Genomic DNA, 27,359 nt, shown 5'->3' on the forward strand with positions numbered 1-27,359 from the left:
CAAAATATAACGAGATTGGCCCCCTCAGAGCATATGTTTTTGAATTACTATCATTATTGTGCTGTCCCGTATGGCCACTTGTGGTTTTGATTTTTATCGTGACAGGCCTACATCAGAGCAGCATGTGTTATTGTTTTTTTTGTTATATTTATTATGAAGTTTGCTTTTTTATCTTCAGAACTGCACATTATTCTGCCGCTCCCGAGAGCTGGAGGGTGATGGGGAAGCTGAGAGCGAGAAGATGGTGGCGAATCTCTCCTGTTCTCTCATGGCCTTCACTGAATTTAACTACGGGGCTATTAAGAACAAGGTAATCTAAAACAGATCAATGGACATGTTGAGAAAGTGTGGTTGCATTAATATAAATAATAGCCTATGTCTTGTAATATTTGCTGATATTATTACTAATATGACATATGACAATATCGACAATGACTTTGAATATAGGAGCGACTATATTCAAAATAGAAGATTTAGCAGAATAGTAGTTTATTGTTAGCTAAGATTCCAGAGATATTTACTCTGCTAAAAAGAGCGACATTTAGATGAATATACAGTGCTCAGCACAATTGAGTACTCCCCATTTTGAAAATTAATGTTTTTATCCATTTCTGAGTGAATATAGGCAATGTATTTTGGTGCATTTAAATAAAACAGATTTATTAAGCATATATATTTATTAAATTAATATTTTATTCACCAAACATATTTAGAAACTAAAAGATTATACAATTAAATTTAAGCAAATTTTTCACTTTTTATTTTTTACTTGATTTTTCTTTTTTTTTTTGTTATTTGTATTTAATATTTTTCTATAACATAAATTTGGTTGTTCTAGTTTTTGGACCGTTATCTTAAGTTATTTTGTTAGATAAGCTCCAGATTTGGCTTCAGTACTGACTAATCTAATGTTCAAATAGAATATTGTATAGCTTCCTATTACAAATATGAATTTAAAAGAGAGATTTGTGAGGGTTGTACGTTGTAAGTTCTGCATTTCTGCTCAAAACAGGTCATTACTGGTTTAAAACAAGTAGCTTTTGTGTATTTGAAAAACAGAATTAGTCTTGCTTTCAACCCTTTAGCTGGTACTGTCTTCCTGACATCACTCTAAGCTAATTTAGATAATTTTTTTCATGGTAACCTGTGCACAAAAGGTTAACCAGCAGTTATGATGCCTGTCAAAGTGTTCATTAGAAATAAAGCAGCTCTTTAGTGCTTTTTCATTTAACTCGCTGAAATTTTTCTGCTATTATTGAGCAGAATTTTGTAAAAAAAAAAATAATAATAATAATAATACAAATAAGGATTTATGTGAAATAACTCAATGAATATAGTTACAACTAAAAACTCATATCATGAAAGATAAATATATATATTTTTTTACTTTTATTTAAGGTTTACTTATATAGTGTATCTATGAAATGACAGAAAATATTATTTGCAAACTGTATTGTAGATAAATCATAGAAACATCTGCATATTGGGTAATAAAATTACTGAACTTAATATAACAATTGAATGAATATATAGTTACACACATTAAAGGTCCAATGAAGTGCTTTGTGCTATTTGAAATTTGACATACATTTAAAGTCAGATTTTTTAGCCCCCATTTTTTTTTATATTTCCCAAATGATGTTTAACAGAGCAAGGAATTTTTCACAGTATGTCTGATAATATTTTTTATTCTAAATAAAGTCTTAATTGTTTTATTTCGGCTAGAATAAAAGCAGTTTTTAATTAAAAAAAAACATTTTAAGGTCAAAATTATTAGCCTCTTTAAGCTATATTTTTTTCGATAGTCTACAGCAAAAACCATCATTATACAATAACTTGCCTAATTACCCCAACCCACCTAGTTAACCTAATTAACATAGTTAAGCCTTTAAATGTCACTTTAAGCTGTGTAGAAGTGTCTTGAAAAATATCCAGTAAAAATGATTTATTGCCGTCATTGCAGAGATAAAATAAATTAGTTATTAGAAATGAGTTATTAAAACTATCATGTTTAGAAATGTTGAAAAAGTCTGCTCTCCGTTAAACAGAAATAAACAGGGGCGAACAATTCTGACTTCAACTGTATACTAAACTGAAACATAAAAGAAGGGTGGGATATTTAGTAGCTCCTCCCCTTTTATAAAAAGCAGCCAATACCTGTCAGTGAGTGGTTGAGATCAAGAACATCAAATTAGAAGTGTCTTGAAAGGGGCGGGACATGTAATATAGTAAAGAGCATTTGATTGGTCAGAAGATTTGATGAGAAACTGAATTGCAAGGTGGAGGATCCATTTAAGTGAAAGTGACAAACTGCAAGTCTTGGATGTCTATATCCTAAAAATGTGAATTTTGTCACTGTTTTGGGTCTCACTAGCTTATAGATATCGTTTACTAACATATTGTTAATATCTATAAAAAAACTTTTAGTGGTACGAAAACTTTAAAATAAAGATTTAACGTGGGCCTACTGATGCCTATGCTCAACAAACTGAACAGAGAAAATTAAGCAGATTACAAAATTAAAGTCATGGGTGGAAGTGAGTGTCCAATACATTTCCAGTGTCAACCAATACTGATCAAATTATGTAATGATCTTTATTGTTCTAATTGTGCCTCTATGTGAATTAAAGCATTTCTATTCAGTCTCCCTCTTTCTCATTCAACACAGTGCCAGACAGTGCGTGAAGTATTTGCGCGACAGCTTATGCAGATCAGTGGAGTGTCTGGTGATAAAGCAGCCGCTGTTCTTGAGCACTACAGCACCGTCAGCAGGTGTGATTCACTCTCTATTAGTGCAGAAACACTCGCTCATTAAAACTCATTTACATGCCACTATCACACACACTTACTCATTCAATTACTGCATGCCGGTTCACTCTCACAGACACACACACTGTTTAAAGCACTCATTTACATTCCACTCTCCCAAACATTTATTGCATAACAGTTGATCTGTAACACATATGGATGGCAAAGATGTTAATTTACTCACTGGTACTTTGCTTTATTGTTTTTTAACTCTAGTTTATTACAAGCATACGACAAGTGTTCCAGCGAAACAGAAAAGGAGAAGCTTTTGTCATCTGTCAAATATGGAAAACTCAAAAGGTTTGGTTTTGTTTCTACCGATTATAAAGTTATTCAATGCTTTGTTTTATTTCTTTCTCTCCACTTGATAATTGTATATCGTACTGTATTTGTAAGGTTACACTCTTAGAAATAAAGGTACAGAAGCTGTCCCTAGGATGGTATCTCTTCAAAAGGGACACATTTTGGCCCATTTCCACTGAGTGGTACGGGTCACCTGTATCAGGCTTCCGTTTCCACTGGAAGTATCTCCTGGAGTCACACAGGAATGTTATTTATCTGGCTGTATATCTTATCAGCAAAGAGAAAGCGACACAAAATTTACCATTTCACCATCTTACAAGTGACCTGAAGGTCGGTTTTGAATGAATAGTGAAAATAAAATGGGATATCAGAACCCATCATTTTCAGCTAAGGGTAATGGCATTAGTTAGCTAACATTTTCTTTCCCAAGCACAGGTTTTAGATGCCATTTATCAAACTCAAGTTAATGAACTGATTCTTTCACTATATTGAACTTTTCATGAAACTGAATTTCGTTACTGAAATTTATAAAAAGCGTCAATTTCATACTAACGTTTAAGGACTGTTTAACAGAACACTGCTGATTTGCCATTGTGTTCACTGGTGCTCAACAGAAATGATTGTGATTGGCTGTGAAGGTCATCAGTTCACTGCACTTCACCGATGTTTACTGAGTGCAAACACAGATGAGCGATCAGCTGGGGGTTTATGTTTACAGTGCTGATCCTATACTTCTGGGTTTCTCCCCACCGCAGCCTCGCTTTCGTGTTTTAAAATGGCACCGCGTGAAATAAGCGTATTGTACTTTGGTGGGCGTGGTGTTTGACAGAAAGGTTCAGTGGACGTCATTCTCGCTTGAGGAAATGTCAAAGTAAAGCTGTACGGGTTGTTTACAAATCATATGAGAAGCACTTTTCACAAAACAGATGCTTTATATACATAAAAACTTCTGTATTAATGTTCAAAATGTCAAACGTACATGAGAGAGCGAAACCGCTCACGCTTTAGATGGCGTTGTAAAAAAACTATGGGGCACAGGGTAGATACTGCTCTTCTTCTTGGCTTTGTGGCTGTTCATCAAGACCATGACAAGGTTTTTTGAGCTTGGGTCGATCATGGCTCGTTATTATATTTATATATTTTTACAGTGTAATGTCTCGGCTGGGTTTTAAAAATTGTAGTTCCTTTGTTTTCATTCTCCGGGCTTGTTGCACGAGCGAGTGATGCATCTCTGTAAACCAGTAGTGTTCAGTTGCGCGTCTTGCTCTGCCTTTTGCTACCCTTTTGTTGTGCTAGGTACCCTTTGCAAATAGTACTCAAAAAGTGATACGGTATGGTTCGCTTTTAGGTATCATTTGACAGTGGAAACGGCCATAAAAGCATACCGAACCATACCACTCTGTGGAAACGGGCCATTTTAAGGGAGCTTATTGGTTCTTTGAAAGGAAATCTTTTGAAAATGTAACCCCAATGAGTGACAGCCTTTGTACCTTTTTTCTGAATGTGAAAATAACTTAGTTTTAATTTTCAAAAAAGTCTGATATAGGGATGTAACAATTCACCGTGAGCCGGTTGAAAATCGATTCAATAATGTGACTATTTGAATTGGTACAAATGTTAAAAGAATCACGATACATGTTTTTAAACAGAAGAGGGCGCTGTGTTTACGGTCGCAAACTCGCTTTACTTGCACATCAGTGGCGAGCAAGAGGTGGGGCAGCAGAGTAAAATGACAGCGATGAAGTGCGGCAGATAAAACTTACTGTGTGCAAATACTGCGAAAAGACGTTTACTTACACTAACAGAACAACGAATATGATGCACATAAACTGTCAACACAGTTAAAAACTACTGTCACAGAGGTCTATAAGCAAAACAATATTATTAAGACAGACCAGGCAGACTGGATGAGCTGCAGCTCCACATGCTCCGACGAGTGTTACGGAGATCACACAGTGCAGCAGTGTTTTCATAGCGAAAGTGTGACGATGTTTTTCAGACTGAAAGAGAAAGCTGTTCTGTTACAGAAGCAGGTATTTGATTATTTTTACCCTCCCATTTTTAATTTAGTTTATGCATCTTTAATAATTTGCTTATTATTTTTAAATATTTATAAATTTTCAAGATGATCTCTTAACTGTATCACACTGATACTTTTTCTAATTAATTTAGCGAGCAATATTAATTATTCACCTTAATAATTATGTTCAACTCCTGTCTTTATCCTACTATATTAGTCAATTTATAATCTTTTTTTTTTTTTATGCCAGTGGTCAGTCCCCTGAAGCAGAGGGCTTATTGACCACCTCTGTATACACACTGCACTCTGGTTTAGGAAAGGCTTACCTCTCCACACCAGCCATCTCAGTCTCCTTTGAAAGAGTTTTTTCCTCAGCAATGGTTATTGTAAATGTGCAAAGACCTCAGCTTGTGTCAAAAATATAGATATGCTGATATTTCTTTAAAAAAAGTGAAATCCCAGCACGGTCACAGTTTTAGTTTGTTTATAGTAATGAGTCCTCTTTAGTTTGTATTATTATTATTTCTTTGGAATTTGTTTTTAAAATAGCAATTTGGTTATGGCAGAAAATATATTATTTTGCTAAAGAATGTGCTGCATTTAAGAAAAAAATGAATGAGCTCTTCACCTTAAATTTGTTTCAAATCATTTTAATAAATCGTGAATCGTGAGATTAGTACTGTGAATTGTATTGAATCGTGAAACGGTACATGCATTAAAATAAAGAAACTATCATACATTTATTTTTTAAATGCTTTTCAATATTTGGAAGGAAGCATAAGTAGTTTTTAGTAGTTATATTCACAATTTATTATATATATTATATATGTTATTATATAACATTTTTTCTGATACAGTAAACAAATATAGTCTTGACAAGCATTGTTTATTGTAATACGAATATTACTTGCCTATATATTATTTATGCGTTTTATCATGTTTATTTACTCTTATTATTTGTTTGATTTTTATTTATTTGTTTGTAGGAATCTTGGACCAGCATTAAGCCGCACGATATATCAGCTTTACTGTACTCGTGGACCTTTGTCATAGGATTTTACATTGCTAAAAACACAAATGTGGGTTGCGTTTCAGTTTAATAATTGTATAGACCTTTCCCCCCTGTAAATTCATTGACTCATATATTGTGTAAAATAATAAAGGTATGAATTACAAAAACTGTCAGTTTCTCTCAGCATATTGGGGTAATGAGCATTTTATGTTTTCCCTTTGCCTTTTCTAATTTATTTAATTTAATTTAAAGATAACCTGAAAACGGTTACACTAGTTTTTGCCTTTATCTGCGTAGTACTCTGTCCATCGAGTCTGTGTTTACATTTTTAAAAAATCTGATTCATAAATTTTTTTTTTTGTATACGTTTATTGATTTTCGACATTTACAAAGATCAACTATATGTATATAGTCTTATCCAACACAATACCAAGAACCCACCAAATCCTGAGACACAACCCATGTATAGAAACAAGGGTAGGTCCAGGGACATTGATTGGGCAGAGAGTCTTGTGACAAATTCAAGCAGTGAATATGAAAAAAAATAATAATAATAATTATATATATATATATATATATATATATATATATATATATATATATATATATATATATATAGATCCCAAATAAAGTTTAACAGAGCAAGGAAATTTTTACAGTATGTCTGATAATATTTTTCTTTTAGAGAAAGTCTTATTTGTTTTATTTCGGCTAGAACAAAAGCAGTTTTAATTTTTTTTAAACCATTATAAGGTCAAAATTATTAACTCCTTTAAGCTATATATTTTTTCAATAGTCTACAGAACAAACCATCGATATACAATAACTTGCCTAATTACCCTAACCTGCCTAGTTAACCTAATTAACCTAGTTAATCCTTTAAATGTCACTTCAAGCATTCATCCAAGCATCCTCCCATTCATCATCTGTGATTTGTATGGTAAGAGATCTTACACATTTCTCGTTCTGATGTTTTGTGTCCGAAGTACCACATTCCTTAAGAGTTCCATAAAAAGAGCTTATAGCTTTGTTTCGATATAGAAAAGGTTGTCTCTCCACAGCTGATGTCTCCCGATTCATAAACAAAGTAGTGTCTCTTTACAAGCTCTCTTAATTGCACACAGCAAAAATCCTCCGAGTAGAATTTACTCAGTTCAGAGAGCATTTGGTTCCTTTTTAAATAAAGGCAAACAGGTTGGTAAAAAGTATAGCTGTTGTTTGTGCAGTTGCTTAATGATCTTCCGCTGAGATTTTGAAAGATTCAATGTATTATTTTAACTGATTCCATCTAAGGCTATGACTTAAGTCAGTTATAGTTTTGTGTTTCTCTTTTGTGTTTGTTGAATAACAGCAGGTGTTCATCATCAGTCCTCAACCGTCACCTTAATCATTTGCCTCATTAACTTGAGTAACTTAATGTAGAGATGGACCAAATACTAAACTGAGTAAATGTTTGCTGTGTAGGTTGCGAAAAAACAATCTTGCTTTTGGATTTTTCTGCTAGCACATCAAATGCCATACATTTACAACACTTAATTGAAACTCTTCATTTTTTTGGAAGCTCAGCAATAAAACACCATCCAACCGCAAAGATGACATGGTGTGCCAAATCAAAGGTTACAATAGCCCAATTTTGGGCATCTCTGGTCTAAACACGGAAGCTTGTGATAAAAAGCCAAATATGCATATTTACTATTTGTACGTGTTATTTTGAGAAATGCACTTGCTGTTTTGCGAATTTCAATTCTGATCTGAGAAATGTACCAAAGTGACTGAGGGGGGAAAAGGGCTAAATATGCATTAAAATGAGGGACAGGAATTGCACAGGGGGACATTGGTGCAATGTATCAGGACTATCCCTGTGTGGGCCAGGTAGGTGACATCAGTGCTTTAAGAAAGGGGTAGCAGCTGCTCTGCCTTGCAGGAGATTGGAGGGGGACTCCGCTGACGTCCTCTGAATCCCGCTCTCAAGGAGAAACACGCACATCCACAAACACACACACACAAGCGGGATCCACGCTCGCTTTCGTGGAAATGTGTTTTGACGCTTCGCTGCCTGCATCCAGCGATCAGACGGGCGCGTGCGTTGCGAACAAATCCTCGATGCATTCGCTTCCCATCATCATCACCATCATCCATATTTCTGGACGCACAGCCGTCATGATAACGACAGCATCAGCACCACAGTGAAAGGTGATGAAGCTGCTGGTGAAATGGTCAGAGCCGAGAGACTATTTGAGAAGATATGCATGCACTTGAAGTGTGAAGGGCAAGGAGGGGACGGGGTGATGTGCCGCTGATCATGCGACTTCGCCCGGGCTGCCGCTCTCGAAAAACCGCATCGTGACCCGCGGCGGATGGGGTGACTTTCCCGCAGGGGAAGACCCGTGCCGGGGCCGACACATCCTGAAGCGCCGCCGGCTATCCCCGGGGTGTCTCCGCGGGCCAGAGGGACGGAGGAAAGATGCAGGAGGCGACGGCGGATGGAGAGGAGCCCATTCTGGACGGAGCTGCGAGGGAAGAGGTGAGATGAGGGCGTGCAAATTAACCCACATATCTAAATGCTGTGTGTTTTTGTGTATACGTGTACAGTTTAGCTGAAATTTGATACTACAGTTAGTAGATAGATTAATGTTGAGCACAGGAAGAAGACCGTCACGACGTGTAGGCTGTGGCAAGCCGTTTTAACAATATTGACCGTTTTTGGTAAACAATCCAGTTTTTTTTTTTTTTGTTTCATTTGAAACTATTTTGACTAATGTTTTTCTTTTAGTGAAAGTTTGTTTTATAGCATGCTAGTTTAGGAGAGAGGGGGGCGACTGCTGCATGGGGCTGTTGCAACAAGATTTACTCCTCCATTCAGGAATGCTATGATGATGATGTTCATATTACATATTCTTTGTTAGACCTTCCTTTAATCTGAGAGATCAGCCATATGTGACCATGCATTCTGTATAAAACAAATTTTTTAATGTTCAGAAAATTTCTTGTACTGTGAAACATTAATTTCTAATATTTAATTTTACATGCTGTTGCAACTGTCTTTAATACAAAACTCATTTAAAAACTTGCCATATTAACAATGTACGGTTTTAATGGTGTCCATTTCGATGTAATTTAATTCAAAAAATATTTTTTGATTAGTTAATTACGTTTAAAGTGATTTAATTTAGTTTAAAATGTTCAAAGAAGTAGTTTAGTAAAGGTTTAGTAAATAAGCCTGAAAATTGGTTGTCGTTGGTTCTTTTAATAATCTGTAATAATTTATATGGACATATATTTAATCAATTTACATTAAGTCTGTTTACCTAAAAACAAAATCCAACCTAATGTTTTAGAATTTTTTTATTATTACATATAAATGAATATTGCAACCTTCCCTCTGCTAGTTGCAATGTTTGACTTTGGTCTATAATCCCATTTCTACTCCTTAGACGTTTCCCTTCCCAGTTGTCTTTAGCTTGAAGGCGTAGGGCTAATGGGAAGGGCTAGATAGCACTCGAAATGGAGATTTTTCAGCACCACACTCAAAACCAAGGGCTAAGAAAAGTTCACAGAATGCACCAGCATGGCTGCACACGAAAGTAAAGAGATGCACAAACAAGCATATGCTTTAATATATTCATAACCGCATTCGTGTTTTACAATCATGCCTTTTTAAAAAAAACAAAACGCTAAATTTTGCTATTTGTACGCTTTTTAAATCATGACGTAACATTGATGTATGAAATACTGTTTCCATGTCCAAGCCGCTAATTTGAAGTGAGAAAATATTCATTTATGGCCACTTTTTAGTCCTATCACACATTAAAGTGAATTTTATATTAAATCATGGTGTACACAACCACACTCTGCTTGCTGCATCACAACTATCAAAAGTTTAACAATTAATAAAAAAAATGAATCACTTTCTGGCTATTGGATATTAGGCATGGATTTATATTGCGATCGTGATTTTTCAAAAGTATTACATCACTTTGTAACCAACCATTTATTCAATAAATTCTGCATATAATATCATATTTACACATATTACAGCATTGGGTGGGTGTCCAATAGATGTGGGTTTATTATATTAAAATCTGGGGTTTCCACAAAAAAAACTGTCTCTGAGAAACTGAAGGAAATGCATAAAGTGTTGCAACTCTACCTACTTAAAGCAACAGTTCACCCAAATCTGACAATTCTGTCGTCATGTAGGTCTGCTCAGCCTTTGCTTGCTACAAACCTGTTTTGAGTTTTTCTTCTGTTGAACGCAGAAGATATCTTAAAAATGTTAAAAAACTGCAACCGTTTACTTGCATAGTATTTGTTTTTCCTACTGTGTAAGTCTGCCTTGGTTTTCAGCTTTCTTTAAAATGTTTTCTTTTGTGTTCAAGAGAAGAAAGAAACTCATAAAGGTTTATAAACACTTGAGGATGAGTAAACAATGCATTACATTTATTTTTATTGGTGAATCATACCTTTTAAACGATCGTTAACTTTTACTATTCCACTCTTTGATATTAAAAAGCTTAATCGCTATCTGCTAGTTTTTCTAACTAGGTCTTCAATTAAATTCATCTTTATGTCTATAGCGCTTACAATGTAGAATAGATTGAGTCAAAGCAGCTTAACATAGAAAATTGAAACAACAATTCAGTTTTCAATGTTGAAGTTCAGTGTAGCTCAGTTCAGTGTGGTTTAATATTCACTGCTGAGAAGAGCAAATCCATCAATGCGCAGCTCTACAGGTCCCGAACCATGCAAGCCAGTGGTGAGGAAAAAACTTCACCAATTGGCGAAAGTGAAGGATTAAAAAAAACCTCCAGAAAAACCAGGCTCAGTTGAGCACGACCATTTCTCCTCTGGCCAAACGTCTTGTGCAGAGATGCAGTCTAGACGCCGGATCCTGGAGAGCGCTGAACGTTCATCGTGGAGAAGCTACAGAGAGGTCACTGACTGGTGTACGGGCTGTCAATGTGAGGACTCATCTGTCACTGGGGTCTTACAAGGATCAGTCTCATGCTCTCCACTCCTCCATGACCACCACAGCGCTGCTCAGGATACTGCCTGGTCCAGAATTATGGAAACCTGGGGAATAATTGAAAAAAAAAATGACCAACAAAAGCGCAGATGCCGTTCAAATTATAATGTCTTAAGGGAAGTGTTCCCGGCTCCGGTTGCCCTAAATAATGCAGTCTTACAATCCTTTAAAGGATTTGGATTTCAACAGCATTTGTGTTTTATGTGTATGCTAATGCAAAGAGATGTGTCTATTCCAGAGCTTAGGTGCCAGATATGATAAAGATCTACTGCCAATAGTTGATTTTGATATTCTGGGAATAATCAATTGTCCAGAATTAATTGATTTTAGTGAACGTGAGGGGCTATAATACACCAGGAGCTCTCTCAGGTCTTCAGATGAGTTCTTAAGTCCTAACATGTTGGCTATGATTCTGCTATTGACCACAGATTAATATTTAATGTTCACAGTACAATCATACCAATTACTTATAGAAATTTTAGCTTACCAAACACTAGACATCTGCAAAGAAAAAAACATTAGTAGCAAACATTTAACACAGACTTGCCTGAATGAGACTGTTATCATTTTACCTGCTGTAATTTGACCAATCAGAATTGAGTATTACAGAAAGAAACACTTAACATGTTGATTATATGGAAATCACATTATAGATCACGTAAATTAGCTTGTCATATGACATAATCAGGCATTACTCAGACGAATATTTCAGTTTCATAATTCTTGTAGTGCTGAATATTGAGATGTTTACTATTAATGTCTCCGCACAGGAAAATGATGCAGTATATTTCATGTTAACAATATATTTTATCATTGCACTGCAGTTTTTGTTTCCCCATATTTTTCTTTCCTCAATCTGCGTCTCTTTTGTTTCTCCCCTCTTCAAAAGAGAGGTCATATTAGCACACTTCTCTCTTGTTTAAAGTCTGTGAAATCAAAAGTTAAAACGGTTATTGTGCTAGCTCACATTGTTATCCGTAAAATAGAAACTTAATCCACTGAAAATAATAGTTTGTTTTAATAATCAGTAACACTTTATTTTGATGGTGTATTTGAGTGTTAGTAGACTGTCTGCGTAATATATGTTGATACTGCTGCTAAACAGACATTTAACTGACTATAAGAAAGTTAGCAAGTACATGTCAACTCTAACCAACCCTAACCCCAACCTAACAGTCTACTTTTAATCTAATGAGAATTAGTTGGCATTTAGATGCAATGTAACTTAAATTCAACAAACAAACCATCAAAAAAAGTGTGATCTAATAATCTTCAATCAAATCTGACCATTTTCTTCAGCCTTCAGAGTGGTGGTACTTCTGTTGATGTCAACCTCATGGCTTCCATGAGCAACTGGATATTAATACCCCCTCTTACCGTTAGTTTACAAAGATGAGGCAATGATATGCAAAAAAAAGCTCAGCTCAATAATCAGTTCCAATTTGAAGTACATCAACACATAAATATATACAGCACAAAAGTTTGTAACATACAAAATCTTACCTATGAAATGTTCTGTTTTTATGCTTTGTTTGCTTATTACTACACCCTTACGCAATGCAAAAGTTCAGCATCTTCAGATCGGCTTTAGTCTTGACTTGTGCGGTTGAATGACATTTGTCCTAAAAGCACTTAACAAATATGGTAGCGGTATTGATGCGATTATCTAGTGCAGGGGTGTCCAAACTCCCTGCAGATTTTAGCTCCAACTTGCCTTAACACACCTGCAAAGATGTTTCTAGTAAGCCTAGTAAGGGCTTGATTGGCTAGCCCAGGTTTGTCTGATTGGGGTTGGAACTAAACTTTGCAGGACATTGGCCCTCCGAGTTTGGACATGCCTGATCTAATGTATATATCAACATAATGAAATTAAAGTCTTAGCAACTTCTGGTACACGCAGAAATAGTGGTGAAGTAATGGTGATGGTAATTATAACATGAAACTAAACAAATGAAAGATCTCAAGAGTTCAATACTGCCACAGATACATAAGCAGGTCTTCCAATATTTCAGTTTTCCCCTCATCTGAGTGCAATAATCACGCGATGCTATAACGGAAGTACATCACCCTCAGCATAAGTAATGCTTCAGTGTAAGTGATTTTTATTCTTTCCCTCAGGCCTTGGCAGAGCGTTTCCCTCGAGGCTGGTGTTTTACAACCAGCCTTCTTGGCAACGTCGCTTTCTCTTGCACTCGTTTGGTCTGCCACTGTACTTAGCCCTTTCCCTATACTATTCATCACGCTGTTCCATCTGATAGATGTCCTCTCACTGGTACAGCATCCGATCAAAGGAGGGCCTGTGTTATTTCAAGACGGATAATGACTTCGGTTAGGTCAACAAATCTGTGACAAAGCTCAAGACCAGAGTCAGCACTGACCTCCAGGCCCTCTATATTAACAAACTACAGCATTTCTCTCTCTCTCTTTCTCTCGCTCTCTCTCTCTCTCTCTCTCTCTCTCCTCTATTCATTCAGTGGTGCTGAGTTAACCTCCTGTCTCTTGTTACATGGGGATCAATAGAAATGGAGACAGCTCCAAAGGAAGAGAGCTGCGAGTCATTTCAGAAGTGCAGTTTTAAATTCATTTGGAAGGAAGTGTAATAGGCTACAACAGATAGTGAGCTATTTCTGTACATTTTCATGTGGCATGTGATGATGTTGAAGAATAATAATGAAAGACTGGCTTTGACATGGTCTCTCGACCTGCCAAAATACTCTCTCTCTCTGTAACAATAAATATCATATTCCTTCTTTAGTGGATTGTTTCTTAGTATTAGGTTCTCTCTTGCCAGAGCCCTTTGTTGTTCGGACATTTTCTATTCAGCAAATCACAAATTGTTAATCTTAAGGGAGAGCTTTTTTTGTTTTGTGTCTCCAGAATGTGTCTGTAAAGTATCAGCTCTTAATAACTCTCAGAAATAGAGGTACAGGAGCTGTCACTGGGCCAGTACCTTTTTAAAAGATACATATTTGTAACCAAAGAGTCCACAGTGGTACCTCAAAGGTGCATATTAGTGCCCAAATGTACCTAAAAAGTACCTTTGAGCATTTTATCATGGAAAGATAGAGGATTATAACTATAGGGAATCTTTAAATAGACAACATTTTTGCTTCATTAACCTCCAGCTGATCCTATATGTGGTAGTCCATAGACTACAGTATTACCGCACTAAATTGCACACTATATACCTCTCTGTATCATCTCTATGTATTAAATGCAAGTCCAATGAACGTACACTGGCTCACACATTTTGGTTCTGCCCAAAAATGTCTAAATTTTGGACGGAGGTGTTCTCTTTTTACTCTGAAGTACTAAGGATTGATTTACTACCTGACCCTCTAATTGCAATATTAAGCTGGGCTCCTTCCTTTAAAAACTGTAGTTTAGATAAAATCCAGAAAGAGTTCAATATGGAATGACTATGGCAAAAAAAGGTAATATTGTTGATGTGGAACAGAGTGTACACCTAAATTTGAGACATGGCTCACAGAGTTTTGTAATGTATTACACATGGAAAAGATTAGATATGAGATTGCAGGCAAACCAGAATTTGAAAAGCATTTTTCAAAAAATTGAAAGCCCTTTTTTAAATGTCTACAGACTAACCAATTTATATAAAAAATGTATTTGCTTGTTTATTTAACAGGGACAATACACTTGACATTGTTATCCAAAGATAACTGATGTTGCGCACAAAGGGCATATAGCAAAAAGATAATTTGCAGCCCTCGTCCCTGGTTAGGCTTTACATTAAAAAATTAAAAATAATCAAACAAAAAAAAAAAAAAACACAATACGACAAACATGTACAATATATACAAAGCCACAAACACAAAATGTAAGTCAATCTGCATAAAGAGAAATGGAAACCTGATCAACCTGAAAGAATAATACTTAATGCTCACATTGCTGTAAAAATTTTAACCATTCTTTCAGCTTTACAGAATAAACTGGGAGTTGTGATTGTAACTTTAATAATAATAATGAAAACTGAGTGGTGTGGAAGATTTTATGAATCATAGCAATGTGTAAAACACACAAATCTTCAATAATTGGGTATGTATAGGTATTCACATTTCCAAAAACAATTGGCCAATTTTTAATCTTATTATTATTTATCTCTTTTCCTTTTGTTTAGTTTTATTTATTTAGTCATTTGTATTAATGCTAAATATGCACATATGTATATATGCTGTATATGTAATGTACATAGGCAGATGTTTGACTGGACTTGTGGATATGTGCAGGTATAGATTACTAATGGAGGAATACGATTAAGTAACTGTACAGTTGTGGATGTACATGTGCATATATATTTACATTTCACATATGTTTATGTATTATTATTTGCTGGCATGGGAGGAATCTGGGGTTTGTTCTTTAAAATGTGAAAAACTTTAAATAAAATGAAACATGAGGAAGAGGAGAAAAGTACCTTTTGAGGTACCATTATGGACCCTTCAGGTACCAATATGAATGTTTTGAAAACCTACTGCCCCAGTGACAGCTCCTGTACCTTTGTTTGTTAGTGTATGGTGCAAATGCCTTAAAGGGACAGTTCACCTAGAATGTTAAATTTACTCTGTCTCAAGTAGTACCACACCTTTATCATATATATTTTTTATTAGATGAACACATAAGAAGATAATTTGAAAAAATGTTAGAAACCTGTAACTATTGACTTCCATATACGAAAAACAAAAATTGTATCACAGTCAATGTTTAAAGTTTGTTTCAAACATATCTTCTTTTGTGTTTAACAGTAAAGGGAAACTGCTCTGGACTAAATAATGTTAGCTCAGCAAGAACACATTTCTTAGACCTGTATGCTGATATAGATTAAGCTAATCTATATGCTAAAAGGGCATTAAGCATCTGAAATAGCATATTTTTACCATTACACAAACACTAGATTCACATCCATGTTTATACTCCACACTAAAGCGGATTTTGCAAGTAGCTACATCAGTCATCTAAAAGCCGTAGACGTCCTGCTACTTCACTCAAATGTTAATTTCTTTGTGGTTAGAAACAGAAAGGCTATGAAAGAGATATCATAATGTACTGTGTCAGATGCACATTAAAAAGCTGGGATGAGCAATATTATTATTATTATTACCTTTTAAGATGTCATTATATAGAATGAAGCAGTTGGGATTTTTGTACTTGTATCACTTTTTCACAGTTATTTTATTTGAAAGTATTAAATATTTAAAATAATTTCATAGTTTAGAACTGTAAGAGTAAGACTGATTCATAAAACGTTTGAAATAATGCTCTTGCATTGTCAAATTACAAATGGCCCTCACAGTAACGACAGCTCTTTTTAACTGAAAATTATGGTTGTTGGTTGACAGAAATGTCTTCAAATTCAGAATACAGTAGATAATAATTTGCATTAGCTTAGGTAATGTGGCATGGTGGGTAGCATTGTCACCTCACATCAAGAAGGTCACTGGTTTGAGCCCCGGCTGGGTCAGTTTGTATTTCTGTGTGGAGTTTGCATGTTCTCCCCGTTTTCATGTGGGTTTCCTCCGGCTGGTCCGGTTTACCTCACAGTCCAAAGACATGTGCTGTAGGTGAATTGGGTAAGCTAAACTTTCTGTAGTGTATGTGTGTCCTGGTCCTCCAGGTTGGGGGTGAGTGTTGGGCTAACAACCCACCTCATAAAAACTGAATGTTATGAATCACCAACATGGTGATATAAAATAGCCCTGGGAGTAAGTAATGTTCCATATTAAAATAGCAAACAGGGCTTGTTAACAGCTGTTAGCAAAGCTTGACGTTTGCATTTAAAAAATAGCTTGACTAGATTCCCAAAGCTGGTATAGGGTAACTGTATTTCTATACGTCTATTTTTGCAATCTTATGTGCACATAATTTATTGCTGGCTAGACCAAGAGGCTGTAATTTTCATCTATGCAATGTTCATTTTATTTTACATACAAACAAATTCTAAAAATTAATGTTTAACAAGTATTATTTTAGCCTATTGAAAGTACATGCTTGCTCTCAGACACACTCTCTCTGTCCTCTCTCTGCAGCAGCGTCCGGTGAAGCAGTCCTTGGCTGCCTCTCTGTGTCGAGAGTCTCACTGGAAGTGTCTTCTCCTCACTCTGCTCATGTTCGGCTGTTTTGGCACACTGGCTTGGTGCAAGCTGTGCAAAGTTCCAGTGCTTGCTCCGACAGAGCCAGAAGCTGCGGTTGAGGAGTCCGGACACCTCTCTACGACCTCTGCAAGCTCCGATGTCTTCACCCCTCTAGAAGGGGATCTGGATAGTCCTTGTTCCAGCGGCTATATTTATATTCCTCTGGCTTTCCTGGCTATGCTGTACGTTGTTTACCTGGTGGAATGCTGGCACTGCTACTCCAAAACAGCCATGTTGGCTCAAGCAGAGGTTGCGGAGGTGTATGAGCGCGTGCAGAGACTGCAACAAGCAACGCCGTGCATTTGGTGGAAGGCCATCAGCTACCACTATGTGCGACGGACAAGACAGGTGACGCGATACCGCAATGGAGATGCCTACACCACGACACAGGTGTATCATGAGCGTGTAAACACGCACGCGGCAAGCTCAGAGTTTGACTATGCTAGATACGGTGTCAAAGATGTTTCCAAGGAACTAAGGGGGTTAATGGATCACCCGGCAGTGCGGCTGCGCTTCACCAAATGCTTTAGTTTCGCAAGTGCCCGAGCTGAGGCTGCCTACCTCACCCAGCGGGCACGCTTTTTTGGTGAAAATGAAGGACTTGATGATTACATGGAGGCACGGGAGGGAATGCATTTGAAGAATGTGGATTTCCGTGAACACATCCTAGCTTTCCCTGACCCAGCCAGACAGCCTTGGTACGCCAGGCGCAAGGTTTTCTGGCTGGCCTCAGCTCTGCTTCTGTCCTGGCCACTTCGGGTTGTTGCGGAGTACCGCACTGCATATGTGCACTACCATGTAGAGAAACTGTTTGGGGACGCTGATGACAACAATAGAGGCGATGTAACTGAGAATGGTGGGAGCACCGAAAATGGGAATGGACCTGGCACTGGATCAAGCTATCGTGCTATTTCACGAGTCAATACAGTGGACATGACAGAGCTGGAGTGGCACATTCGCTGCAACCAACAGATGGTCCCAAGCTACTCCGAAGCTCTGCTGATGGATCCTGGTTCAGGTACCAATCAAGGTACCAACACTCCTCCAGCGGGGCAGGGGGCAAACTCGACAGCGAGTGGCCCAACTCTACCAGTGGCCTTTACCTCTGCCTACTTGCTCCAAAACTGTCCTCGGTGCCGCCGCACCACAAGCAGCGCTTCCCTTCCATCCCGACTCAGAGGCCCGACCGCAGCCCTGCTGAGTGGAACCATGGCTGGGATGAGAGCTAGTGGATCAGGAGGCGGTGCTGGAGGTCCAGGACGACTGGTTCTAAGCAGGAGCGGCTTTTCATTGGGACGACTCCAGGCTCCTCGTCCACCGTCCCTCTTCCACTCCCGAAGTGTCGGTGGAGGACTAGCAGCAAGAGGAGAAGATTCAGGTGGAGGAGGAGGGGGATTTTTGGGTTTGGGATCCAGACAAGATGAAGAGAGCAGAAGAGTGCTGGAGGGAGAAGGTGACGAGGAAGAAGAGGCTGTGAATGTGGTGGAAAGAGAAGAAGAAGGGGAGAGAGAAGGGGAGCAAAGAGAGCAACAGGAGGATGCAGAAGAAGAGGAAGCAAGGGAAGGAGACAGACCTCCTACATATCAGGATGCCTTTTTCTTCCCGGTGTTGATTGTGCATGGAGAGGAGAGCTGCCATTCAGGTGAGGACATTTCCTGAAGAAAAGACATTAAACCCTGATCAAAAAGAGCACCGAAGTGTCAGGAGTAGAGAAAGACCATTAGAAAACTCATGGCCAATTCAATAGAGTGTGAAGGGAGTCATTTGTCAGTTGACCTTTCTCTAAGCTCCACTCCCCTTGATCACTGTTGCTAAATCAGACAAACTGTGCAAAAGCAAACCAGAGATTAAAATATACCATGCGTTTTAAAATTTAAAGTATGCATGCTTGGTGATTAATCAAAAAAAGGTGAGAACCGAGGTGAATGCTGATCGCAAGAAACTGAAAAGAGACGCAATTTGTTTATAAGAGATTAATTAATACGTATCTGCTTAAAGATTATGAAAAAAAATACAGTTTGTATCGACTTCAGGTACGTTGTGCCATTTTACTAGTGACCGGACAACATGGTTTATCATTATTAGAAATTATCCTCTACTACAGATCTTCCATAGACTTTCATAAGAAAAGCTTGTTTAAGAAAACATAAATGCCAACAGTTGCTAAAGTGGGACTGCTCTTTTTTTAAAAGCAGCACTTAGAGAAGGGTCATGTGCTTCATTTTGAGCCCAACTTGAGAATGAGAATGCATAAAATTGTCCAAGTAAGGTGTCAGACACCTCTTGTAAACAATGACTGACATTAATATAAACTTACCTATGCAATAAAGAAGAGAGTGTTTGTAAAATTTGAAGGGGATACACAAAAAAAAGACATCTCTCAATGTACGGCACCTCCTCTGGTCATGGAGCAAAAAGCATCAAATGACATGCTACCAAAATAAAAGGCTGTCGAAAAGTCTTCCAAAGATCATGAAGAGCTCATCAAGAGGAATGTTATGAATCTATGTACACATAGCCATTGTAAAGCTGTGTCCTACACGACAAAAAGGTTTTGCTTTTTAAAAAAAAACTACATATGGAGAGAGAGACACCTGTGCACAATTGCTATTTGAGACATTTCATTATAACTAGGGCTGGGTGAAATGGCAGAAATGCAACCTCAATAATTATTTTCCATATTGAACGATAACGATATACATTGCGATTAAAGTTGTTTAATGCTTCCAGATTTAAAAGAATACCACAACATTGACTGAAGCCACAAAAATTGGAGGGTCCATTAAATGGCATAACAAATTTTCAGTGTTGGGCAGTAGCTACATTACAAGTTGTGACGCACTAGCTTAACTACATTTCTCAGGAGCGTGGCGGTAGCGTCACTGCTTTATACATTAAATAGCTTTTCTGTAGCTAAGCATTTTTTTAGTCAAGTAGCGCAGTAGCATCCACTCAAGCAACATTTAGTGATCGCAGATCAATAAGTGACGACACCAACATTCACAGAGATTTGAAGCCGGTGTCTAGCCGATGAAAGTAAATCCATTTGATAGCGAGAATGACGATTTCTTCTTCCTGTTTTTCGGTGGTCGACAATAAAATTTTAGTGCGTTACTGCCACCTTTCGCTCTGGTCGGTGATGTCATCAACCAATTGGGCTAACACAAGAAATTTGCTTCATAGAAAGATGACTGAGGGAGAGGAGTTATATATTTATAGTTTACTGTAGTAAAAGCTAAAGTATACTATAGTAATTACTATTACTTAATGATAGTTACTAATGATATACATTATGTAGTGTAGTACATTAATGAAAAGCTGTAAATATATATACAATATAATGCTTATTCCTTAACTAAAAATTACTATAGTATTTTAAATGTGTTGGATTTTAAGTTTTTGCTGTTATATACCATAAGTTGTTTCTGTTTAGTACAGCATATTAATTGCAGTAAATAATTAAACTGAACAGTTATGCCTCATATGTTTTTTTGACAGTTTTATTGATCATTAATATATGATTGACTTAATGATGATTTGATGATTTAAACTTCGATTTATGAATGAAAATTTAAAAAAATAGCTAAGATGTAGCTAAGCTACTTTTGCCAGGTAGATATTAGCTTAGCTTGCTACATTTCCCAAATGGTAGCTTTAAGTGTAGTTAAGCTACATTTTAAGTAGAGGTGCTAATAGCTTGGCTCACTACATTAGTAGCTTGCCCAACACTGCAAATTTTTAGCTGATAAGTTTTTGATGGACGAAAATTCAGTACGTCTCTATTACCAATACACGTTTCGATTCCTATTGTCGCACATTTCTGCAGTGTGATTGGCCCTTAGATCAATATAGAGTAAAAAAGTGCAGAGCTTATTATTGTTATTGAAACAAATTTTATCTCGATTCAACTTTATATCGTTTATCGGCCCAGCCCTAATTATAACTGTTCTCTTTTGCTTTTAAAATTCTCTCGCTGCTTCTTCAGCTTTTATGAAATGGATCTTTGACACAAACTAATGGATCCTATAACTGCAGGAAGTGTACTCACAATAAGCCATTTTCTTACAGCTTCATTCTTTTCTTTCTACAGTCTAATAAGTTCCAGTAACAAGCTTTTGATTTGTTTGTCAAAAAACTAGTGAAAGTATGTGGAGATATTTTCCAGCACTTAGGTTTTCACTGTATGTATTTTATATTCCTTGTTTGTGTTAAGTGTATTTTATATTTATCGTTTGTACGTTGATCATTTATACAACAACATTTCACCAACTTTGCCTCATGAAGAGCTTTACACAGAACATCACCTCACAGGCATAAATACTGGTACAGCATGTTGCCTCCGTCGTAGCCTCTGTGCCCGTCTGCAATTGGCTGAAGTGTCATGTGAAAAAATAGGCCAATTGTGGACGAGACTGCTTAGTGTGCCAAGACACATCCATCTCCTGGTAACTGTGGATCTTCGTGAGACGTCTTGGTAGTGAGTTCACTGCGGCATACACACATGAATGTGTTTCGTAATCGGAAAATGTGCACAACGCAAATCTTCCTACGTCTGTCAAGCTTCTGATATAATCTTCAAATATGCATTGAAGGAAGAAATGCACAGGTTTAGTCCTATCATACGGCATGCAGACGTGCTCTCTCTCATTTATCCTTTAGCCGGTCACGTAGATGTTGCAGCTGTACTGCAAATCATTTAAAAACACCTTCAAGAGAAAGAGAATATTCTTGCAATACTGTTAAAAAATGTTGTCACAATGTGAATGTTGATCTAACAGTGTTGTAGTGTCTATTTATATCACAATGAGAATGTGTATGTCATCTGTATTTGACTGTGCGGTGCGTTTCATCCACTCACTTGTTGAGACACAGATGGCAGAAACGTAGACTACAAAAATACTTGAATTTCAAAAAATCTGAACTCAATTTCTCTGATGATAATATAGACTTTCCTTAGACTTTCTTTTTGTTGTTAATTTACTTCATCTCAGGCCATCAAAGATGTAGGTCATTTGTTTTTTTCACCAGAAGAACATGGAGCCTTTTCACATTTCTGGGTTCCTCATTAACAGAAGTCATAGTTGGGTGAACTTAGAGGGCAGTGAATGGGAGAGTACAACAAATAATTTTATATTCCTATTTGCTCAAATAATAAAAGAAAAACTCAACAACAGTGTTATCAAGACTTTCAGAACAGGAAAACAATTGTTTGAGACTGATAGCAGCCAGAAGAGAGAACGTCAAATTTACTGTCCTGTATTCACCTGCCACTTTATTAGGTACACCTGTCCAACTGCTTGTTAATGCAAATTTCTAATCAGCAAATCACGTGGCAGCAACTCAATGCATTTAGGCATGTAGACATGGTGAAGACGATCTGCTGCAGAATGGGGAAAAAAGGTGATTTAAGTGGCATGGTTGTTGGTGCCAGACAGGCTGGTCTGAGTATTTCAGAAACTGCTGATCTACTGGGACTTTCACGCACAACCATCTCTAGGGTTTGTTGAGAATGGTCCAAAAAAGAGAAAATATCCAGTGAGCGGCAGTTCTGTGGGCGCAAATGCCTTGTTAATGCCAGAGGGCAGAGAAGAATGGCCAGACTGGTTCCACCTGATGGGAAGACAACAGTAACTCAAATAACCACTCGTTACAACTGACGTATACAGAAGAGCATCTCTGAACGCACAACACGTCAAAACTTGAGGCGGATAGGCTACAGCAGCAGAAGACCACACCGGGTGCACCCCTGTGAGCTAAGCACAGGAAATTGAGGCTACAATTCGCACAGGCTCAACAAAATTGGACAATAGATGATTGGAAAAACGTTGCCTGGTCTGATGAATCTCGATTTCTGCTGCAACATTCGGATGGTATGATCCAACCTTCCTTGTATCAACAGTTCAGGCTGGTGGTGTGGTTTTAAAAACTTTTGTTGCTATTGTGGATAATTTCTTTGCACACTTTGGGCTCATAAGTACCAACTGAGCATCGTGTCAATGCCACAGCCTACCTGAGTATTGTTGCTGACTATGTCCATTCCTTTATGACCACAGCGTACCCATCTTCTGACGGCTAGTTCCAACAGGATACCGATCCATGTCAGAAAGCGAGAATCATTTCAGACTGGTTTCTTAAACATGACAATGAGTTCACTGTACTCAAATGGCCTTCACAGTCACCAGACCTCAATCCAATAGAGCACATTTGGGATGTAGTGTAACGGAGAGTCGCATCATGGATGTGCAGCCAACAAATCTGCTATGCATAATGCTATCATGTCAATATGAAGCAAAATCTCAGAGGAATATTTCCAGTACCTTGTTGAATCTATGCCACAATCGATTAAGGCAGTTCTAAAGGCAAAAGGGGGTCCAACCCAGTACTAGTAAGGTGTACCTAATAAAGTGGCCGGTCAGTGTATATTACAAAGTAATAACACATCATAACAGTCTTGTGTAAAGGGTCCATTAAAGGTGCCATAGAATGCATTAATACATTTTGATTAAATTGATCAAATAGGTATGTGGCGAAGGTAAGTGCAAATAAAATTCCCACTTTAAACTCAAGAGATTGGCCCTAGAACGAAAGCTCAGTTTTTACCTTAATTGGAAGGGTCATGAATATTAATGAGCTTTCCATTCATGTGCCTGTGGAAAAGAGGTTTGTATAAGGAGCGAGTGAGCTATCTGTAGGCAACTATGTCTACTCCTCCATTAGTGCTCCTGAGTTGTGTTATGAATGTATTATAGGCGAAATTATAAGTATACCCAACAAAAAGGGGAAAACTGAGATAGTTGTATTTTACAGGTTTAATGCATCTGAAAACACAGGCAGGAATTAAAATCAACCTCTACATAAACAGAGTAGTTTTTAAAGACTCAAGAAAAGATAGCTGAGTAATAATGAGTGACACAATACATACATTTAAATGAGCATCAAACGCATATTCAGCAGTTAACGTGTCTGTTACCTCACTACAAAAGTATACTGCAAATTTCACAATACACACAGTAAACTAACATAACATACAGTTAAATAGACCTGCTGCCTCTTCAAGGGGTTTACAAAATAACCTTTTTATCTATCTTTCCTAAATTTTGCAGTCTGAAATACTGTAAAAATATAAGGTAACATTCCTTACTTCCTGTTCAGTTTTCAATATGAGAGATACACATGAAATATAAGCCGTGTTTTGATTGGGGGGGGGGGGGGGTAATTTATAATTGTTGTAATTTCATCAAGAAAATATTTTGGCCAATCAAACGCAGCCTGGCATGCATATTAATGATCCTATGTGAAACGCTGTGTTTTGTCTCATATAAGAATGAGAAGAGAATGCTGTTTGAGACCCACTGTATATCACTTCCATCTCCTGAAAACTTAGTATTCATCATTCATGCCTAGGAATATCCAGATTTTCATTCTATGGCACCTTTAAAGAAAACGTCTTACTGTAGATGAATCTGTGATGCCAGATGATTGGTAAAATGCAAATAAATGGCTACCAGCACATTCAGAAAAAAACAAAACATTCTGGCAAAGCAATATTAAGCCTTTATAAGGCCCTTATTGAAATCTTGGAGTGTTACTGGGGGTTATAACAAGACTTCTGTACTTTTAGGACTTATGATGTTGTAATCAAGGTCAATGAAGTCACCATACATGGTTAAAGGGTAAATACGTTTGGCTCCTGTCAATACATTCAGGTCTTTTGAACTAAACTAATCAGTTGGTGCAGGTACCAGAGCATTACACTAAACATTATTACCGTTAATTCACAATCTTGGCAAACAGTTCTGAGCACGTTCCAGACAATCTGCAGCAGACGTTTCATAATGACGTCAATCTGATTTTGGGCATCTGAAAAGTCAGTCGCACATGCCAATGCAATCTTACGCTTTTATGTAGGTTGCAGCGTTCAGGCTAAGCACAAGTGAGTACCACTGATGAATAATACAACACATGCCCATTGTGAACAAACAGCATCTGCTCGTGTGTGAGTTTGCACCCTCACACACATCATTATGAGTCAGGAAGCTCCAGACGGCCATAAACATGATCAGGACCATTTGCCAAAGATATTGAATGTTGTAAAATTTCTCCTGACTTTGCTTTCTAAGACATCAGTGTATTGATAGGAGCCATCGGAGTTAATTGAATTTGTCTGTATGTTTCTCAAAGGGCTGGTATCCTCCATTTTGGAAGGCCTGGATGAGTAAATTAACAGCAGATTTCATTTTTGGGTTAACCGAGTCCTTTTTATTAGCAAAAGGTTGAGGCAGTCTTGAGATCAGCAGGATGTTCTGTGTATGTGCGTTAAAATGGGAATGCAAGCTTGTGTTCCTCCCCAAAGTACCCTTTAGACTTAAATGAGACACAAGAACCCTTTAATATTTAATAGTAGCATCAAATTAAAAGCAATATTTATCTTTTTATGACATTGCCTTGAATATCATTTCGGATGTAGCCAAGCTCAGCGAGATACAGTATGTTGAGCTTTCTATTTGTCCTTCCCCAAAGTCTGATGCCTCAGCTAGTTTGCCTGAAATATGTTTTTCACTAGAACAGACAGCGGTTACACTTGGAGTTTTGACAGGAGATTTGAAAGTATGTGTGTGCGTGTGTGTGTGTGTGAGCTGGGAGGCTGAAAATAAGGATTGTCACATTTGATGATCATGTTAAACATAATACTGATGTAAATAATAAAATGCTTGATTTGAACATTGTATTTGTCTCCACATTCAGTTATCTTAATGGGAAATTATCAGTTTGTACATGTAGATTTTTCTTTGTAAAATGTCCTTTAACAGTGCCAAAAAAAACACTTAAGGTGTTCACTCTTGGCAGGTTTAGTTTGATGAAAGTGAACACTGGTGCGATTTGATCTGTTAGTGTGTTTATACAGGCCTGCTCATACTGAGCACTTTGACCCATAAATAACAGCAGTCACTCAAAGCGTTTATTAAAGAATAATTAAAATATGAATCTGGTTTTTGCTCTATCACAATAAAACATGTTTTGTTAGAATCTCTGGACTGGGCAGATCAAAAATTATTTTAAAAAAAGTTCAACTTTTAGTAGATGCCTTGATAGCTGTAACAGGCTCATAACAAAAGGTCTGTGGCTACATGTTTCTGAATTCCTGTAAACACATAAGGAAAGCTCATAATTTCACAAAACTGGACAAGCATGTGACATATGATTATAAACAATCATACTAACCATTATAGAGATAAAAAGAAACAATAGGTGGCACTATAACAGTTGAAAATGTCTAAAAACATGCTAAATGAGCAAAAATTGCAATAACTTTTTAAATGTACACTTAATCTACATATTATTTGATAGCCATGCTTATTCTGAACTCTTTGACTCACAAATCACTGCTGTCACCTAAACTGTTCAAATATAAACTCTAACACTCTAATCATAAACTTTATTGTTGATTACAAGGGCGTAGATTTGCTTTTGATATTAGTGGGGTCCTAATTTAACTGCAACCACATTTAAAATGTAAAGTTATGGGAATGTCTGACAAAAAGGTTGTTTAATAAAGACTTCCTTAGATGCTTATAATCACCACCGCATCTGAACACATTTTTTGCAAGTATAATATTGCCATTTATGCACTTAACTAAGTTAAAAGATGATTTACATGTCTGTTTACTTACTGAACATGCAAACTGAACAGCACATGTTCTATTGCGCACTTGAAAAACTTTAATAAATAAATCAAATACAATTAGTAAACAACATAAAATTTTACTTTGACAAGGTATGAATGCAGACTTCTGGAAAGGGGGAGGCATATGACACAATAACTATTTTATCTAAATTGTTGTTTTTTTCACCATCGTGGAGGCCAAAATCAAAACTATTTTTTTTAAATTGGACTTGACTTCAAGTGACTGACACTTTTCTTTGAAATGTATCTGCTTATGTCCATGTCCACCTGAGTCTAGCACAGTGAGCCTGACTGAAAAATTTTGACAAAGCATTATTTTATTTTGGATGCGATTTTATTGGTGGGGACATTTTAAT

The 27,359-nt window shown here is 37.0% G+C and overlaps 2 protein-coding genes across 3 annotated transcripts in view; both read left to right on the plus strand.

Moving 5' to 3' along the window:
• mus81 (MUS81 structure-specific endonuclease subunit) overlaps positions 1–6,310 on the plus strand; it is a 29,334-nt gene extending 23,024 nt beyond the window's left edge. For both annotated transcript variants that reach the window (NM_001441496.1, XM_087259064.1), the window contains 4 exons: positions 179–310; positions 2,669–2,772; positions 3,025–3,108; positions 6,118–6,310. In NM_001441496.1, the coding sequence (NP_001428425.1) occupies positions 179–310; positions 2,669–2,772; positions 3,025–3,108; positions 6,118–6,184 (387 nt within the window). In that variant the 3' untranslated portion in view covers positions 6,185–6,310. The remainder of the gene's footprint in view (positions 1–178; positions 311–2,668; positions 2,773–3,024; positions 3,109–6,117) is intronic.
• A 1,654-nt stretch (positions 6,311–7,964) lies between these two features.
• Positions 7,965–26,044, plus strand: unm_sa40862 (un-named sa40862). The gene is made up of 2 exons (XM_087260831.1): positions 7,965–8,667; positions 17,214–26,044. Exons 1-2 carry the CDS (start codon positions 8,608–8,610, stop codon positions 18,975–18,977), a joined length of 1,824 nt encoding a protein of 607 aa, XP_087116957.1. The 5' UTR covers positions 7,965–8,607; the 3' UTR covers positions 18,978–26,044.
• The last annotated feature ends 1,315 nt before the right edge of the window (positions 26,045–27,359 follow it).

Source organism: Danio rerio, chromosome 7 (genome assembly GCF_052040795.2).
Source record: "Danio rerio strain M-AB ecotype USA chromosome 7, GRCz13ab, whole genome shotgun sequence".
Lineage (NCBI taxonomy): Eukaryota > Metazoa > Chordata > Actinopteri > Cypriniformes > Danionidae > Danio > Danio rerio.

Coding starts and splice junctions, on each gene's coding strand:
- unm_sa40862 (XM_087260831.1), top strand. CDS start 8,608: ATGCAGGAGGCGACGGCGGATGGAGAGGAGCCCATTCTGGACGGAGCT. Junction 8,668..17,213: donor ACGGAGCTGCGAGGGAAGAG/GTGAGATGAGGG, acceptor CTCTCTCTGCAG/CAGCGTCCGGTGAAGCAGTC.